Below are 20509 nucleotides of genomic sequence, written 5' to 3'. Positions count from 1 at the left end.
TTTTCTGGAACAATTTTTAAAACTTAAAAACCAGGGCCTCTTCTCAGTGAAAGTTTAATGCATTTCCAGAGTGGATGAGACATGGAAGTACCCATTGCTCTCTTACTGTTCATGTTCACCTAATAACAGTATGGGGAGCAGCGCTTCTCTGACTCCAAGGGCCAGATGACATGGAAAGTTTCTTGAGTGGAGTGGAGTGCTGGACCTAATACCCATGGGAAGAGCAGCCTGCACACCCAAGAGGACAAGAGAGGACCAGGCCACCGTCCGCCAGCATCCCTGCCGGGCTCCTGCCTACACGGTCACCATGATCTGATCCAGAGGTTTCCGTGTTAGATCGGGCACCGTGGCCTCTTCGCTGGGGTACCCCACGGGGAGCAGCATCAGCAGCTTTTCATTTGCAGGGCGGCCCAGGAGAACCCTCAGACGGGGGCCACAGTTGAGTGGAGTGGTAGTGACAGTCACCAGTCCCGCATTCTACAACAGGAGGGGAGAGAATACATTGGCAAGTCAGTGGGCGAAATCACGGCTTTGCCTGTAGCCTGGGGACATCGTGGTCCCTATGAGGCTTGCTTGTCCCATCCTTTCCTTGAAGCTGGGTAGCAAAGAGGCTGCCAGCCTGGGCAACTGTATCTTGAACCTGACTTGCTCTCCTCAATCTCCTAGTCCCTACATTCTTTTGACCAAACGGGGAGAGGCTTCTTGAAGAAGAAAGTACTAGTCTTATTTTTCACTGATGGTTAAGAAATAGGAATGGTTATTTCATGGGAGGAAATGTGGGGAAACCAGAAATACACCAAAGGAACAGCCCAAAACAAGGGAGTTCCTATGCTTCTTTAATCAACAATGCAGGCGAAGCATCATCCCCAGCGGAAAATACCTATGTCCAATCACAGAAGACCCAGTGGCCCAGGGATCCATTCGAGGCGGAGGAATTACTCCATCAACTTCTCCCCAAGCCCCTCCAGGTAATAAACACCTAATAAAAATCATGTGCAGCTTCAAGATGCCTCCCCTGCCGACTATCTCCATCCCCCCCTACTTTCCCAACTGCGTGTTCATTGCTAAGCCTGAGCCAGACAGAAGTTCTGGAACTGACTTTGAGAGTCCTGCAGGAGAGGCTCTTTGGTCCGGTCACTATGTGATCTGTGCAGATGGGGGTTTCAGGAAGATTCCTCTTTCCTCGCTCACAAATAGGACCTACACTCAGAATTATGCCTGAGGTGACGCTAGAGGGCAGCAAACTCAACACTAACGTGACAAAGCTGCTGACTCAGAGCTTGGGAAAACTTCTAACTCTGCACACCTTCCAGCCCTGAGATGAGTGTACGGTGGGGCCATATGGTCCGACCTTGCACATCACTTCCTCTATTGAACCACTCACAGAATCAGGAAGGAAATAAGATGTCACCTCCTCGAGGCCGACTTTTCAAGTAATCTAAAAGCAAATCGGTCTTTTGTGTAACAATGACTGTATTTTGCAAGGTGTTTTCGGCATACACATTTTTCTTGAAGAAGCATATAGGTTTTTGGAATTGATTGTCCCTTGAAAGTATGATCACTCGCTCTTATAATCTTGTTTGCTTCATTTGTTTTATTTGTTTCCTGTCGCTCTCCACCCCTGGACCGCAGTCCCCACCAGAACGTGCACACAGTTCACAAGGCAGCTGTCCCTGGCACCCCCGGGGCCTGTCACATCAAAGGAGCTCACAAACTCTGTGTTGAGTGAATGAACTGAATCACGGAAAAGGCGTACCTCAATCCTGCTCTATTTCATGCTTACCATTGCTCTAGTTACTGCATAGATGGAATTTTTTAAAGCACATAGACATCCTTCTCATGCAATATCATGTCAACTCGACTTTCCAGGAAGAGCTCTACGATAGAGTCCTCCTTATAGGTTTGCAATCGTTCCACCGGCTCAGACAACAGTGAGCACAGCTAGGCAGTGTGTCCGCCGAAATCCTTGAAGCTTCCTATCATTGCAGATGAAGGCAAACACAGTGACCATTTTTCTGAGCCTGAGTGATGTTATAAGTGAATTTCTGGAAGAATTCCAGCTTGTTGCACCATTAGACTCACCTATCCAGGTTTCCAGGGTGACTTTTCAGATCAGGCCCCCTTACGTAGGAATTCAACTTTAAAGAAACAACTTCACATCTCTCTAAACTAGAAGCTGAAATGTGTCAATGAGGCTACTGTTTGGCCATCGAGTACTGCGTCTGTCTTCGGGGCAAGGTGGGAAGGACACATACCTGCAGAGCAGCGAGGAGGATGCCGCAAGAAATGGAAACACTGATCTCATTGTAGTAGTGGACCTTCCTTTTGCCATTTGCAGCAAAACCATGTACTTGTTTGAAAATCAGAATCAGAACGGGAGCTGTGTCCAAGTACTCCTTAATCCAATTGGTTCTGAAGGGGAAAAAAGATAATCCAGAGACTATTTGCGCTCAATGAATTTTTTTTTTCTTTTTCACAATCTTGGCTTATTTACATCTAAAATAAAAGCATTTTCTTGGGGCGCCTGGGTGGCTCATTCAGTTGAGCCTCAACCTTGGTTTCAGCTCAGGTCATGATCTCGGTCGGGGTCCTGAGCTCTGTGCTCAGGGGGGAGTCTGCTTGAGGATTTCTCTCCCTTTCCCTCTGCTCCCCCCCACTCTCTCTCAAATAAATAAATCTTTACAAAAAATAAAATCAAAGCATTTTCTTATCTTTTATATTTCAATTGAGAAAGAGCAGAATTTTTGTTTGTCATATTCATATTTTTCTGTCTAGGGTCATTCAAACCAATAAACACGTGTTAATAAAGGTATAGTATGGTAAGGCACATGAAATGCTGAAAGATACAAAGATGGATCCCAAAACCCAGAGGGCAATATGTAAAATTTGGCAAACTGAAACCTGGTAAGTGGAATGAAAGAAATGTAAGTCAAGTGCATTAGGAGTCCTCCAAATGAAGTGTTGATATTTTTGAATAAGCAGATTAGAAGAACTCATCCAAAGTCCCCTTGAGATGGGGCACTGAAGACCGGCTGGAAAGGGGGCACTGGGGAGGGCATCCTAGTGCGTCGATGAGTAAAGGCAGAGTCGGGACGGAGGATGTTTGGCAGGCCAGGGAGTTTTCAGAAGCCTGGTAGGCTAGAGGATTGGGTACATGGTGAAGCATGCGTGGGCTGCCAGGTTACATGCTTCGTTTCGTAGGTAATGGAAAGTGACCACAAGCTTCTGAGCAGACGCATCGTGTGATCAGGTCTATTCCTAAAAGAGGCAGATTGGTGTGGACGAGGGACCAGGAGAATTTGGGGAGGCATAGAGGCTGGAGCTGATAGGTCTGGTACAGGAGCAAAAGAAAAGACAAAGCTGATGATGAGGTTTAACCAAAACCACAGGTGCAGAGGGTGTAATGTCAGCCCAGGTGTGGAGAAAAGGAAGGGAACTTTGTGGGAGTGGGAGATAATTCATGCGAGGTATAAATATTAAGTTTCAATTTCTGCTTTCCAGCTAAGGAGCATATCTTTCTCTATTCCATTAGCTTATCCCATCCATTTGGCAAAAGTTTTATTCCAGCACAGATACTCAAAGTAGTACTCATGAAATGCTATATATTAGAGTTTCTTTTTTTAGGATACAGATACATTAGGTCATTAATTAACAAGAGATGATTTCATTTTAAGCCTAGTTATACTTCACTGTCTTAAAACATACTAAACTCACTTGTGCAGTTTTCTATGGTCCCTCTAACACTCTTAACTTGTACAGGTTACATTTCCAAGGCTACTCTACCATGCTTCAATCGGCCTGGTCACATTGGGCTATTATCAATCCTTTTCTCCTTACAAACAGAGAGAGTGTTCTTGTTTACAAAGAGGATAAACTCTGGAGCTGCTGGGTTTTGCCACGCTGGGCAACCTCCTGAATTCCCATAGCTCGGTTCCTGCACATGTAAAGGGCACTATTATACCCTCACCTCATACAGCTATTGTGAGGGGGAGACTAGTCAAACAGATAAAGTGCCTAGAAAAGAACCTAACCTTGCCCACACCGCTGTGTGTGTGTTAGTATTATTACTACTACTATTATTTTACAATGGATAATTCAAAAAAATGTTTAATGCAAGATGAAGATTAAGCAGTTTACCTTGGTTCAAAGGCAGATTAGTAATTTTTAATGATTTTTGTACTTTTTTTTGCCTGGACGTACATTAGTATCAAATATTTCTGGTTTGTTCAATTTTACAACAATTTATTATGACATCACATTAAAGCTAATAAAAACACAGCAACAAGACCTATTAAGAGAAGGACAAGTAGCACCTTCTGCCTGGGGTGGGGAGCTTAAACCCACAAACAGAAAAATATAAGGTTCGACAGGTAGGTTGGACCCAGGTTGTGTATTGAGTCTTTAATGACAGCTATTGGTTTCAAAATTGACTCAAACAGGATGTCAAGACATTTGCTCATCTGTGATTCAATTCGACAAACAGTTATTCAATTACCTACTATGCAGCACACTATGCTAGATGGTATAAGACATTTTAAATCTGGACCCCTAGAGTTTTTACGTATATATGTGTGCATACACATTGCCCGCAGAGAAAGTCTATAAGCTTTCTAAAATATGGCCTATAACATGAGAAGAAAAGTAAACCAATAATTAAAAGCTATGTGATAAAATGGCCATTTTAGATGCACAGAAGGTGTATATTTGGTGCTTGGAGCCCAGAGATGAGAGAGTGACTAATTCCGCCTTCGTTGGGAAGAGTGCCAGGGCCTACCAGCATTTTGTAGGCATGGTGCACGGCTAGAGCAGGACATCTGAGGGTAGGAACTCAACTTAAATTTCACCCATCCCAATTTTCCTCATGAATATGCAATAAGATTTTTATATTTATTATTAATATCCTGCACTAGTTTCAGAGCATGGTAATAAGTTACAGCTCCATAAGGCATCCATTTAATTGGGTTTAAATATCTGAGGAAAAACATGTCCTCTGGGGCCAGATAAATGAAACAGGAGCAGAGCCAAGAGGCCCTCTTCCCATCACCCAGTCCCTCCTCCCTAGGGCCTCAATCTCATTGCCCTTTCTTGTCTTACTGGCTTGGGTCACTCTGGGGTGTTGAACAACACCGCAGGACTGGCCACGAAAGGCCCACAGCTGCGAGCCAGAGGTATGAATGCCTCTGTATTCCAAGTGCCAGGGACTAGAGCAATCTTCCTTCCTCAGAAATAAGAGCCAACATCTCTGCCCACTGTCCCTCCTCACACTCAGCCTTGGAGCACACCAGAGGGGAAAGGAAATGGCCGTACGGGGAGGGCAGTGTTTATAAAGAGGACTCGGTGAGTGACAAGGCTGAGTCTAAACAATGAAAGTGAGTCTTTTAATGACAAAAGTGACTGAGAAGTGATGGAATGCATGTGAGGTATTATGAAGGGTGACTGGCCCTCAGTGGGGAGAGAGGACTCCACAAGTCACTCTTAGGGGTCGCTCCTAGAGGAACTGACAACTCACAGGCCCTACCGTACTGCAAGCAGGCAGTGCATTAAATCTAGTTACAGTGAGTTTCACCACACTTCCTTCCGGGAGACAAGGAAGCCCACACAGTTACTAATGCCTAATAGATAGGACACTTGTACTGAATATCTACTCTTACTAACCATGTACTAACACTAGACCCTGCTTACTGAGGTCACTTGGAAGACAGTATCACGTGAGCAAATGTAATTTACTTCAGTCAGGGTCCTGAGAAATGCTGCACAGCCTTACATTCCAGACGGGAGGAAAGTGAAGTAAGTCCTCAACTTTTTATTTACTGTTACTTGGGTCAAAGCCTATTTATTTACCAAAGACACGTATGGCACTTCCTAGGTGCCGTTACCCTTACGCATGTGGGCAAACACACTTACACATTTCGTTTTCATAATGAAGAAAATCCTAGACATTCCCGTTTTTCAGATGAGAAAACCAAGCACAGAGAGGTTAATAATTCCATCAACTTCTGTACCTCAGCTTCTTCAGGTCTGTAACCCATTGGCGCCCCATCCTTTTCAAGTAGTTTATTTCCTCCTCTTCCTCAATGATCTCCCGAATCTTGTGTTTCACGTCCAGGTCCTTCACAACCACAAAGGTCCAGGGCTCCGTGTGGGCCCCACTTGGGGCGGTTCCTATCATCCATTAAATTACAATCAGAAATTAAAACACAGGAAAATGTGAGAATGTTCACATGGCTCACATGCTCGGTCGGTTAAGCGTCTGCCTTCAGCTCAGGTCATGATCCCAGGGTCCTGGGGTCAAGCCCCACTTCCGGTTCCCTGCTTGGTGGGGAGTCTGCTTCTCCCTCTGCCCCTACCTTCCCCTCCCCAGCTTGTGCTCTCTCTCTTACTCGCTCTCTCTCGAATAAATAAAATCTTTAAAAAAAAGAATAAATATAATAACTCATACTTGCTCAAAATGAAGTTAGATCACCTGGTGACCGAAGTGCTTGGCCGCAAAGGCTGGGTGCTGCTGCCACTCCGTTTCGTTCTGCATCACTTTAGGGGCTACCAAGCAGCTAACTGAGGTCAAGACCAGTGGTTCTAGGGCTATAGGAATTTATCATCACTTCTCTAATTATGTGAGGGAAAACGTTCCTAAGTAACTATACCATGACCACTAAGGGAACCCAGGAGGGAAGTTCTGACAGTCCAAATTTTCCAAAACGTTATTTGTTTTGATATTCTTGAAACAGGATAAAGTCATGAAGCTTACTGAAAATGATAAACATTTAAATGGTAAAATGGCTTTTAAACACTTATGAAATGGGGCACCTGGGTGGCTCAGTTGGTTAAGCATCTGACTCTTGATTTCGGCTCAGGTCATGAGCTCAGGGTCATGAGATCAAGTCCCACATCCAGCTCCATGCTAAGCTTGAGGTTCTCTCTCTCCCTCTGCTCCTCTCCCCATTCACTCGCTCTCAAAACAAAAACAAAACTCACCCTAAATAAATAAATAAGTAAGTAAATAAATAAATAAATTACTCTTAAATTTTTGGGTACCTGTCTCAGGACTCTGAGTGTGGCACTGTGGGGTTTGTGGTCCTTCTGGGGACACATGAGATCTCCTGGCCCTGGGTGCTCAGTACACATAAGTCTGTCTTCAGCTTTCATGGGCTATGGAAACCCTCAGCCCACACTTGGGTCAGTCCCAGTGTCCTGGGACAAAGCTTCCTCGTGTATCTCAGTGTCCAAGGAGCTTGAATTCTCTTTCAGATTCCAACCGGGGCCAGCTTCTGATGTGAGTCACCCTGCTGTCCTCGAGATGGCCTGCTGTGCCCAGTGAGAGACCACAGTGACCCATAGGTAGGATATTTCGGAAGGAACTATTCCTTTTTCCCTAGTGAGTAATTTGATGGCATAATCTCTACACCAGGGGGGTTAAAACTGCCTGCTTGATGGGGCTATTGTTGGCCTCCCACCTCCCTGTGGTCGAGAGGGCATGACTGGATTGCGAAATGCAAGTCAAAAGCTAAACACAAAGCCCACATTTCTGAGCAGATTCCAGTTCCCTTTGTACCCATGTAGTTTGTCACATACGAAATAAATTGTTCCCTGTTTTCGATTATGCCAAATTTATCTGCACATCGCACGTATACACACACATATAGAGATACAGGTATATACACGGAAGGAACTTAGGGACTGCTATTGTTAAATAAAAAACTAGCCAGTGCATTCGTACTCTTAACTGAAATGAAATGCTTTATTCTTGCTTCCTTTCTACTTGAGCAATGGATTCACAATTGCCATGTAATACTTTCTGCAAATGAACTAAAATGTGATTTAGATAGGAATAACCCTCCAGTACTCCAATAATACTCAAATAGGGGGAGCTCTCTTACAGCTCCTCCCCGTTTTTCTGCCGTTATTTTATTTTCCTCTGTGGAGATATTAACCTAGGTTGCAAATGGGTTTGCCTTGCTGTGGTTTACTTTGCAAATTCATATAGGTAAATGTTGCTAGTTCATTAGAGGATGGTAGTAGAGCATTATGGTGTGTAATCTAAACAATGTGGTTCCAAAAAGAGAAACACATAAATAAACATGAGTGAGTGTGTGTGTGTGTGTGTGTGTGTGTGTGTGTGTGTGTGTTTCAAGAGGAGGGGAAAGTAAGGGGATGTTTCTCTTCCAGGGTATAATAGTGTGTTCAGAAATTTTAATTTTTAATAAAAGATCATAAGATTCCGTAATTTCACAAGTTTTAAACTGTTGTAACATCTGCTCGCAGGAAGTTTGTACCAGTCAATAGTTCGTAGACAGTGGAAATCATTATGTTTCTGGCAGCCAGTCAACACCTGGCTTGAGAGAGGAATGTTCACTCTGGGCTTTATTCACTGTGTTTGAGCTTTACTGCTCCAGGAGGGTCACTTGCCCCTGACATTCTCAAAGACACAGTGTGCCATTACAGACCTGCCGCTTTGATGACATTATCAATGACTTCCATGGGGACTTGCTCATTACTTATGAATCTGACAGACCGTCTTTTATTGAGAAGTTCATAAAATTCCTGGGATCTCTTAACCATTTCCTTTTCAGGATACCGAGTGTGGGAGAATGGAATATGGTCGACACTTTCCTCTGAGTCTTGCCAGTCGTCAGCATCTGCAAATAAGAACAAGAAAGGCAGAGAGTTTTTTTTTTTAAGATTTTATTTATTTATCTGACAGAGAGAGAGACAGCCAGCGAGAGAAGGAACACAGGCAGGGGGAGTGGGAGAGGAAGAAGCAGGCTCTCAGCAGAAGAGCCTGATGTGGGGCTCGATCCCAGGACTCCGGGATCACGCCCTGAGCCGAAGGCAGACGCTTAACGACTGAGCCACCCAGGCGCCCCAAGAAAGGCAGAGAATTAAACGATCTCTCTTGGTCATGAAGGGGAGCAGAATATGTCACCCCAAAATATGCCTTTTTGGTATAAGGATTACATTGAGCTGATAATTTTTTAAGGAACTACAGACACAAGAGAAGTTCTGAAAACCAGAGTAAAAGTTACCTTTTTATAAGGAACATTTACTTTTATAAAGGATATCTCCATTCATGAGTCTTATCTGTACCAAGAAGAAAAGGATGATTCTCACAAAAAATTCCTATCGATGGAGAAAAAATCTGCACAACAACCTTACCCTTGTTTAAAATACTGTGCTCTTCTTGATAACCTCCTGTTACTGGATCCCCTTCCCCAACATCTTTCTTTTGTTTTTTATTCGAAGATGGTATTTAAGGTGGTGGTTTGGGTCATTTCAAGGACTTACTCGATTTTCCTGGATCTGTCCCATGTATACAAGAGGTATACATATTGTTAAGCTCCTCTTTGTTTTTCTCTTCTTAATCTGTCTCTTATTATGGGGGGGGGGGTGTCTCAGCCAAGAACCTAGAAGGGTAGAGGGAAAATTATTTTTCCTCCTCTATAGTCATAAGGTGGACAATAGAGAGAAGGAAATAAAGTTCTCAAAAATGTCTGCAAAATCATCATTTCATAAGCATCAAGAAAAAAAATGAAAAGAATGGGTCCACAGAATTCCGAACTCTGATCTTGACTATTGGCTGTCCAGATTTCACACTGGTTATAAACCAAGAAGAAGAAAATTTTACCTACACAAAGATGAAGAATGAAAATTTCTATTAATGGTGAACTAGTATATTTGAAACAATATCCCGCTAGCTGAAAACCCCTAAGATCATGAAATAAAGGATCTTTAAAGTCTTTTTAAAAAAATCAGTGAATTGCTGACAACATAGTAAGAAATTCCTAGGCCAAAACTGAAGGGAAATATGAGCCTACAGAGGCAAGTTAGCACAGAAGCCACATTTCCTCTGATAGTACTTGCCAATCTCTATATATTTGAATTTTTATTTTTATAATTTCAGGGATTGTGGGGAATAGGAATCAAAGTCCAGACCCATACACGATGGGAAAGCTAATAAGCTGGGACCCCAAGATTACATCCTTAAAGAAAGCATGAATCATAAATATATCAGGCCCCAAGGGGTTATACCATTTGGTGTGTCCTGCCTCAGACTTGAACTTGGAATTAAGTGGCCCTGCCTGAAAGTACCTCCATTGCCTAAGAGAAGCAGGTGCCAAGATACAAGTAATTTTAACTACAATTACTAGCAACCCACCAAATACAATCAAGCATAAAAAGAACACATTTTGAGCAAGAAACAACAGAATTAATATTTTAAAATGTCTCCAAATATTGGAATTATCAGACTCAAAAGATAAAACAACTATGATTACTAGGTTTAGAGGGAAAAAAACACAAATCTGTAGGGTACAGGAAAAGATAAAAGGTGACATAGAAAATATGAAAAAATAAAATTCCAGAACTGAAAAATAAAGTAATAGAATTAAGAACTTAATGGATGGATTTAAAACAGGATATACATACCTAAAGAAAAAAAAATAGTGAACTGGAAGATAACTCAGAAGAAAATATCTGGACTAGAGCAAGGAGAAACCAACAGATAGAAAACATAAAACAAAGAGTGAGAAAAAACAAAGCAGGGCGAGGTGTATATTGGAAAGAGACAAAAGCGAAAGAGGAAGAGCCATCGAGAAACCACTGCAATAGCCAGGGTGGGATAATGTTGGCCCAGACTAGATGTGCCACAAAAGAATGACAAATTCTTAGAGCATCTTGGAGATACAAATGATGAGACCTGTCAAAGTGTGTGCCTGGGAGTGGTGAGAGAGAGGGACTAAGGATGAGACCCAGGCGTTGGGGCTTTAGCACCTGGGGAGACAGTGGGACCATCTACTGAAATAGAGGATGAGCACTGAACCATCTGGGGGAAGTAGAGGTAGGAGTCACCAGTCCATCACATTTGAGAGGCCTATGAGTTGTTCAAGCAGCAATATCTAGTGTGAAAGTAAAAGTCTGAGTCCAGAAGGTGGGATGTCACTTTGGGTACCCTCACATAAAGATGAGAATGACAACAGGAACAGAAGGAAGAGAGCAAGAGGATCCAGTGCCCGGCCCTGAGGGCCTGGAACATTCCAGGCGGAATTCAGGTAGAGGATTAACTTTCTCCTGCACTTGCATGCATATACTTCACTCCTAGGTCTCTGAGGACCAACCGAGGACGACGGAGGCAAGAGGGAATGACTTCGAACAAAGACAATACCATATCATCAAGTACCTTGGTTTGCTCATCGTTGTTAGTGAGAAAATACCTTATACATTTTACTAGCCAGGGCAGTTTGGGCCCAAACTGTACACATTTAATGAGAAGGCCCAGTTACTCAGTTAAAAGGAAGTGGGGAGTGGCAGCAAACACCGATCAGCTTCCTAGCGATCAATTCTGAACCAAACCCAGGTGTCAGCACTATCAACCCTGAACTTACCCAATGTGTCAATAAAGACTTCCAACACCAGTGATAACTTCTGTATCAATCGTTATGAAGTCTGACAACCTCTGTCCTTAGTAAGCGGTAAATAAGCAAATGCATGAAATGCCTCATTAACTGTTTGAAAGGTAAGTTACCAACTCTTAATATCCATTCAGCATTTGTACAAACTAAAAGCAGCCTAGGTGCATGACCTGGCAGTTTCTGCAGCTTCTAAAGTCCAAGGTAAGCGTTCCCACTGTAGCAGAACGAAGCAGCTGCTGTCTGAACGTTATCAGAGGGCAGGGCAGACAAATGGCCTCATCAACGCTGGGGTGGATTGTCCTGAAAGGCTTGCTCTTCCTGGAGCTTCCCCCAGAGCAGAAGGTCTGCATCTTGTCTGGGGAAAGGGGGGAAGGCAGAGCCAGGCTTGGGGAGAAAGCACTCAGGGAATGGCAGGGCAGTGAACCCATACCAAAGGTACTTTTCTCCTTCCCCTTGACCTCCCGACTGCTCTAAGAGGGAAGAGAACAAGCTCTGTAAACTAGCCGTTGTGCCTCGACACCAGACCAGCCAAACCACTCCGGGGGATTCACTCAAGCATATAACCCATGTATTTCGAAATAAATGCGTGCTATTGCGGTCTACTTTTTGCTACAAATCTGTATTGCCACCCTTGGGGTTTACTGTCGACACCAAGAACAACTCATCTTTATCATTGCTTTAATGCCAGGGAACCCTAAACTGTACATAATTAGGTTTAACAGCCAGAACGTTCTGGGCCACGTGTATCCTCTAATGTTTAACACAAAGGTGGGTTATTGTTTTGGGGGGGTTTTTGGCTGCATCTCCACATAAGTTGCTTTTGTGTTTTTGCAGTTCTACTTCAAAATCTTTGCAAATGAGCCAAATTTTCTAGCTATGAAGCTAAAAGGCCAATTTGTGTCATGTCATCCTTATTCCCTCCTCAGAATTTTGGGGAACGTTAAGGAGTAATATTAATAAGGCTGAGGGTGATACAGCTCTTGCAGGAGACAGATTCTGAAGGTGGGGACAGAGCAAGGTCAGGGCTCAACTCCTGCCCTGAGAACACCTCCTTCCCAACTGCCTAAGCCCTCACTCTGTCTCCACATGGGCCTGTCAGTCATTTGACTCTCTGCAGTATATTTCACTAGCAGCTCCTGAGGTGTGTGGGGTGTGGGGAGTATGGAGGGTGTTCAGATGGAAAGTTCTTGAATAGAGCAATGCTACAGTAGGGGCTCGGGGCAAGCTGCCCCAAAAGGTGCCACCATGGCATATTGATTATTTTGAATTGAAGCTACTTGGGAAATAGCTGGTATAAGAAGGACACTCTGACCCCCCTCTGTCCCCCTGAAAGCAGGAAATAAATCTCTCATGAAAGGTACTCTCCCTGTAGTAGAAAGTAGAGAGAGACCCTTATCACCAGAGACAGGGACTTTAGGGCCAAGAGAGCTGTACAAACAAATCTTGTTACTTTTTACTAATCTACTACCCCAACCCAAGTTCTGTTCAGACTTCCTTCCTAACTGAAGCTCTCAAGCATTTGTTTTCTTTGTCCTATCAATTCCTCACAAATTTATGGTCTCTGTCTAGAATGTATAAAATCTGCCTGCTTTGGTCATTTCTTCGGTGTTCAATTTTATTATTGGGTCTTTGTGCACATGTAATTAATTGTGTTTTTTTCTTCTATTAACCTATCTCTCGTCAATTTAATTCTTAGACCAGCTTGAAGAACCTTGAAGTGTAGAGAGAAATTTTTCTTCCCCTGTGCTATCCTGAATGAATTTGACAGAACTTATTTCTAAGCCCCATCATCTCTTGCGGTATCCAGAGTGCCTTCCCCTTCCCCTCCCCCAACCCTAAGTTGGTCCTTACTCTCCCCTAGGACCCACCCAGACTTGATCTCAAAGACAAGGTCTTCATTCAAGTTCTTTCCCTTTACTGATCTTCTCTCATCTGAGTTTATCCGTCCTTTGCCCGAAAATCTTAAGGCCTTATAAGAGTCTTGGTAAACCAACATTTAAAATTAACCATGTAAAAGTATGAATGGCCGTGGGTGGTGTGTGTGTCAAAGGATAATGAAATGAAAAGACAAAGCCAGATTTATTGCTTCCTGAGAAGCAAAGGAGAGTCTCTGTGAACATAGAAATGCAGCTGACCTTTCATAGTATTTTTGACAGCGGTATGCTGCTAGTAAACCAGCTCTGGGAGAGGGTGGAGAGCGTGATTTACAGCGCTCGCCAAGTTCCACTGTGTAAATACTTTCAGCCAGACCTGACTTCGAGCTGATCATTCAAAATGACCCTCAAAATTCCTGAATATTGAACAATTGGTTCTTGCTTCTCCCATTAGCTAACCATAGCACACCACTTGGTAGGGGAGCTTCCAGTTCAGGGATTGGTGGACTCCCAGAAATGTAATAGGATTAGTATCATCTATAGGGACAGTGTTATTTGTTTGAAACTATTGTTGATTGGTTGGTACTGAAGTGAATTCATCCCTGATTGGCTGGCTTTCAGAAGCAAGGACCTGTCACTGATTGGTCTGCTGGCTAAGCTTTTACTGAGGTGAGTTGTCATTGATCTACTGAACAGATCTGAAACTGGTTCTGACACCTGCTTGTCACCTCAGGTACCTAAAAAACTGTCCTTTCCCAAGTCCGTGGGAACATTTTAATTCTCAGGGGTTACCCACATTAGATAATTTTAACATAAGCCTTTTTTTTTTAATGGCCAGCCACAAACCTTAAGGATGTTTATTAACTCTACATAGATACACACACACACACACACACACACACACACACACACACACAGAGGGATGCATTAATTTATGTGTGAAATTTATAAAAGCATATGTATACACACCCATACATATCTATGTACATATTTCTACCCTTACCACCGAGCATTTTTCTAACACATGGTTTTCCCTTGCTTCTGTTCCCCACTGCCTTTCCTGCTTTCCATTGGTATGATTGAGTTTTCTCCATTTTATCTTTTCTCACCTGGAAGTTACACAGTGTATTAGGTTGAACTATATGAAATTGCTAACACAAGCCTTTCGTGGTACAACTGGGGCCACCAAAATTTCAATTAGGACAATAGTTTTTGGGTGCTCAGTAAAGCTAAGTGAGGACAAATGCTACCAACATTAAAACAAACATATCCTGATGGGATGTGTTCCCTGTATCTTTTTCTCTTATTTCCATTTCCATGAGCTTCCATGAATCAGGCCTGACTAGAATATGTTTGTGCAAGATTTTTGCCTCGTTTTAGGGAGACAATCTAAGGTTTCCTCTTTGTCATTTCTCCTCCTTAGACCACTGCTATAGTTAAACAGGAAACTGAAAAATTAACAGAACACGTGTTTGACCGTCCCCAAAGGAAGTCTGTGCCTGATGTCTAGTAAGCATGGCCACTCTGCACCCCTCCCCCATTCCCCAAGCCACCCCCACACGTGCTGATTCTCTGGCCTACGAACCTGAAGTAGGAATTCTTTGTGAGCCAAAGTTGGAGGAAGTTGGATTGGTACCCATTATTTTCCTTAACTCACACTAGAATGGCCTAAATACTTATTTTATTGATTTGTCTCTTAGAATTAACTTTCAACATGGTTTGAATCTGGTATCCATTTGCTGTCATCAAAAACATCTCCATGATTCTTCAGTAACAGAATCCTTTCTCTTATACCCCTTATGCCCGCGCTCAGTCCCCTCTAAACCTGCAGTACCAGCAGTAAATCCTCTCTTAGACCATGTCCACCCATCCAGGGGTTAGGAGCAGGGACTTGGGTGGCAGAGAAGCCTGGGTTTAAATGTTGTGAGACCTCGGCAGGTATCACTTAAGTGAACAACAAAAACTCCAACGAGAGACGGAACTGTCACATTCAGAGCAGAGGAGGCCATGGCTGCTGAGGAGGCCACTAAATATTCAATTTATTCTTCTGTGTGAAGAACAGAGAATAAAGAGGCAGAGGATTTTGCCAAAATGAATAAGCAGGCAGAGAACAGAACCAGACAGGGCCACATAGCTTTGCTCTGTGTTCCCAACCTTCAGGCCCCGCCACCGGCCCCTAGTTCCCCACCTGCCTTACCAATCCTTCCTGTATCCCCCAAACTCTTCAGATTCAGGGACCTTTCCTCAGTGCACACTACCTCCTATCTCTCGAAGCATTTTTAAGCCTGCTGGTCTTCTCCTGCCCCCTCTGTTCTAAGTTATTCTATTAGAAAGGCAGCCTAGCAACTTGCTGTGTGTCTGGACTCCAGAACAGACTGCCGGGTCCCAGCTCTACCACTACCTGCTTGGGAAGGTCACTTAGCGTAGTTGAGCCCCGGTCTCCTTACCTGTAATGTGGGATCATAACAGCGCCCACCTTGTTGTGTCAACGTGAAGACCGAATGGTTTACTATACATCAAATGTGACTGAGTGGACACAGCCCGTGTCTGTAAGAGCCTGTTGTTGTCATTATCTTGGAACTCCTTCCCCAGGTGGTCTTCTCTGTGGCCCCTTTCTCAGCCCACAAGCCCTCTTCTCTGCAGGTGCCCCAGATCTATCCTCGGTCTTCTTGCCAGCAACTCCCCTTAGGAAATTCATCAGTTTTCCCAGTTTCAATATCACCCTGTGCTGGTGAGCGTCCAGTCAGTATCTGTGGAGCCCTCACCTGGACCGCCTGTCCCTGTCCGCTTAGAAGTGTCACCTTCTCAAGTCCAACACGTCTCTGCGTACGGTCAACATCCTCTCTATGGATCCTCTCCCCTCCCCCACATATGATAGCGTCGTTCCGCCTCTCCCAGCCTCCACCTCTCACCCTCCCCTTCTCCCCATATCCAATGTGTTACCAAACCCTGTTGTTACCAAACACTGTTCTCCTTCAACTTTTCCCCGACTCACTCCTTCCTCTGCGTTCCCACTGCCACTGCCACCCAGGCCATCCTTACCAAGGCAGACCATCACACAGCTTCATAACGGATGTCCCTTCGTTCAAGAAAAGTGCTTCTCGACTGGGCAGAATTGCCATTTGGGTGGGATGTCCTTCAGCAAAAGAGTGAGAGGCAGGGCTGCTGAGAGGCTGCCTGGGCTTGAATCCCATGCGGTTCATTTAGCAGTGCTGGCTCCCAGCAGGAGAGCCAGTCGTATACCCCACCCCCCATCCTGACATCAGGGCAGGTCGGAACAGGCGCGCACAGACGTACACACCAACACACCCACACACGTGTCCGAGGGCGGGTGCATCAGTAGTCCAGCTGAGAATCACGGATCCTCTTCCAAATTGAATCCATCCCACAAACCCACCTCAGACGAACCTCAAACGCAGATCACTCCAGCCTCCTCGAGAACCTCTCCCTTCCTGCTCCCTTACCGCCTCTTCATCCTTGGTCAGCCATGACTGGGCCCATGCTCACCACCCAATTCACTTTCCCCTTTCCCCCCCACACATGTGTCCTCCCATCTTCTCAGCGTCTTTCCCAGGGGTTCCATCCCTGCTCTTATGCTCTTTCTGCTCCTTTTGCCTGAGATGCCTCCTAGCCATAGCTGTCCATGACCTATTAGTCAGCCAGGCATGCCTGTCCTTCCCTGTGGCCCCACCATGCCCTATGCCTCCTTGAAACCCCTGTTGATCAGTTTGGCCCTTCATTCCTTCCTAATTTTGCCTGTTTATTGCCTTGTCCACTAAATTAGACACCCAGCTTTGAGGACACAGCCAACTGGTCTCTAACCCACAGGACCTGGCCCAAGGAAGGGTAGAGAGCCCCTTGACCAATGTCACCTTTTACATTTCCAAGTCCTTGATTCAGACCTGACCACTTCCCCCTTGGCCACCAGCAGCCTGGGATGTCTCCTTCAGAAAGATCTTAACAGCCAGAACAGGACTGGGGCCACAGAAAATGTCAGCCCCTCAACAGTTCTTTGACTCTTTATCCAGAAAACAAGGGGGAGGGGAGTTTGGTGCCAGCAGGTGCCAAACTGACCACCCGAGAGAGATGATCTGTCTCGTTCACACAGTAATTTGCACAGGAGCGGCTGCTGCTGAAACTGGCCCGCATGAGTTTCCTCCTCTCCATAAGCCCTGCTATCAACTGGCGCTCACCGAAACAACACAGAAAGTGGAAGCCAAGCAGCTTTGCCAGCATCCTTACCTTCTTCCACTGGGTGGAGGTCAGAGCTGTCTTTTAGGTCCTCATCCACCCAAGGCTGAGCCTTGGTCCTGGCTCTAGTCTCCCCCTTCCTTCTCTCCATGTTTCCATCAGCATTTTTAAAGATCCAGGCAATCAAAACGCAGACAACTGCTACCAAGACTGGAGTCAGGGAGAACATGGTCCTAAGACTGGCCCCGAACGGTGCGCACTCTTCCCACACGGTATTTAAACAAACAGAGCCGGAATGAGGAATGCTGGGGGTGGGGTGAAGGAAGAGAGAGGTGTGCCGCCGTGGGAGGAACAGGGCGAACTCTCTGACTCTCGGAGGACTTGGCCAATGGGCAAAGATCACAGCGTGTGCACACAGGGTGTGTTGCGGGTTTGGTAATGCACAGCTGGGTCTATTCCTTAAAACTGTGCTCAATCAGTATATTCCTGGGCAATAATCGCCAGGATCTGAGTAAACACTAGAATGTACCAGATCTTGCTAACCGTGGTCCAAGGGGTTTGCTTCCTCCTGTATAACTTTTCTGTGACAGCAATGTGTCTTCAACTTGCCTGAAGCTAGGAATCACCTGGGGAACTCGTTTTTAAAAGACATTTCCAGGCACCAACTCAGATCTAGTGAAAGAAAATGTCTGGGGAAAAGGCCTGGTAATCTGCATTTTAGAAACAGCATCTTTGTGAAACAATGCCTTGAAGTTTTGAATTTTTTTAAATGAAGCCTGAGACAACAGATAGAGCAAAGAAATTATCATATTTTGCCTTAGAGAAAAACTTTTTGCTCTGGGAAAAGTGATCCAAAATCATAAAAAGTGACAGTTTGGTTAATTATGTGATTTAGGTAGGGTTTGTTTGTTTTTGTTTTTAAGCAACTGTCAGCATTTGTTTAGCAAACGTTGGTTTAGGTATCTCTGACAAAAACGCCATAGGCTAAGTGGCTTAAACAGAAATTTTTTTCACCATTCTTGAAGCTGGGAAGTCCAAGATCAAGATGGGGCCCCATTCGGTTCCTGGTCAGGGTATTCTTCCTGGTTTGAAGGTGGATGCTTTCTTCCTGTGACCTCATGTGGTAGAAAAGGGAGACCATCTCTCTCACGTCTCTTTTTACAAGGGCACCAATGTCACTCAGGAGGGCTCCCCTCTCATGACCTCACAGAAACCTGAGTAACTCCCAAAGCCCCCGCCTCCTTACCCTATCACTGGGGGGCGGGGGTTAGAGCTTCAACAACTGAATTTAGGGGGGATACAAACATCCAGTCCATAGCAGCAAGATACCCAACTATGTATAATATGATACTATTGGAATAAAAACAGCAGAAAATACTACACATTTATATGTGCTTGTATATTCATAACATTTCGTGAAGGATTATACCATAAATTTAAAACAGTGGTTATATTGGGACCTCTCTGTACTAGTTTTGCAGTTTCTTCTGAGTCTATATTTACTTCAGAAAAAAAAAAAACGTTAAGGAACAACGTGGCTACTTCTTTCGCACGGGCTGTGGTATTGGTTAGAGGGGGGACAAGGGTGGGAAAGAGAGTTATCATTGTAGACTATTCCATAATTTTAAAACTTTTAACTATTATGATTATGTACTTATTCAAAAAATTAAATAAATGTTATTTTTATTATGTTAGTCACCGTACAGTACATCATTAAAATAAATGTTAAATAAATAGCCCTTTTATGTTTTGTTTTACATTATTATACATTTTAACATTTCTTTTTGTAAGAGACAACTATCCTTTTAATATCTGTTGTACTGGTTCTAACTCCAGAGAGCTGTGTTAAGATTGTGGGCAAGGTTTACGATGGAAAAACCGGACTCCATAGGAGACACTGTAGTTGGGATGGTGCTGCCTGCCATGCCAGCAGCTCTTTGAAGGGAAGTCCCCTCCCGAGCTCCTCTGAAAGGACATCAGAGGTGGCCATGTATAGTCCAGTCGGATCCAACCGCACACCTGACCCAAGGCAGCTGGCCCATGTGAGGTGTGGCAACCCATGCTGTGGCCAGCTCATCTTTTCATCCCACAGAATAAATAAACCACTCAGTAGCGAGAGAGGTGCAGACCAAACATGCAAAGGGAGACATAACCTGGAAAGAAGAGGCACCTTACCGGTCACGAGGAAAGACAGACGGAAGGGCCATTGATGCTGAATGCTTCAGTTCCTGGCAGGTCCCATGTCTAGCTTTGTTTCAGCCCACATGGCTCCTTATCCTCAATGGATACGAGTGATTCTCTGTTTCTGTAATCACAGAGCCGAACTCAGATCACTGCCAGGACAAGATGAAGCCAAGGAGATGGGGGGATGGGAATTTATTATGGCACGGTGGTAGGTACAGGGCACGGGCAGCTCTCACCCCCACCCATCTCAGCATGGAACACCAATAGCTCATGGTGTGCAGGGGCTGGTTGGCTCATTGAGGTGTTGCTTACATCTCTTTGGTTTCAGACCATGTGCCCAGCACAACAGGTCTTTAGGAGAATTCCGAAACCATCGATAACCCTAAAGGGTGAAAAAAAACCAACCATAAGGATAATCAAGCTGGATAGATGTTTTTCATCATCTTTGGCAACTTGCAGTGGGAAAGGAAGACTCTTACCCCGGATTGCTTGGCTTAAGGCAGGGAAGAAAAGTAGAGTGATCATTTGTGCCCTTATTCATTCACTCATTCATTCATTCAACATATTTTTGAGGATCAACATGAAAGGTATTGCATTAGGTGCTCGCAATAAAATGGGGGGCAGAAGGGACAGTACATGCCGTGGTGGAGCCATGGGCTAAGAGCGAGGCAGACAGGATCAAATGTCACAAGTTAATGTCGTATTTCAACTTCCATAAGAACTATTAGGGGCAGAATAGAGCATGGTTTGGCCAAGTCAGTGAGATCAGAGGTTTCCCAGAGAAAGGAACCGTTAAGATTGGAACCATGAGTGGGAGTCGATTAAGTGCTGAGAAGAGGAAAGAACCTTCCTGTTAGA

At 44.5% G+C, this 20509-nt stretch overlaps 1 protein-coding gene across 1 annotated transcript; it reads right to left on the bottom strand.

The window, feature by feature from the left end:
* Nucleotides 1–259: 259 nt before the first annotated feature.
* On the bottom strand, nucleotides 260–17696 carry IYD (iodotyrosine deiodinase). Its single transcript, XM_008695003.1, has 5 exons — nucleotides 17519–17696; nucleotides 8442–8633; nucleotides 6003–6162; nucleotides 2256–2412; nucleotides 260–477 (listed from the first exon to the last, which is right to left on the bottom strand). Exons 1-5 carry the CDS (start codon nucleotides 17694–17696, stop codon nucleotides 295–297), a joined length of 870 nt encoding a protein of 289 aa, XP_008693225.1. The 3' UTR covers nucleotides 260–294.
* Between the last annotated feature and the right edge of the window lie 2813 nt (nucleotides 17697–20509).

Source organism: Ursus maritimus, unplaced genomic scaffold (genome assembly GCF_017311325.1).
Source record: "Ursus maritimus isolate PB19 unplaced genomic scaffold, ASM1731132v1 scaffold_13, whole genome shotgun sequence".
Lineage (NCBI taxonomy): Eukaryota > Metazoa > Chordata > Mammalia > Carnivora > Ursidae > Ursus > Ursus maritimus.
Note: the sequence above shows the minus strand (reverse complement) of the source record. Positions and strands in the feature narration are given on the sequence as shown.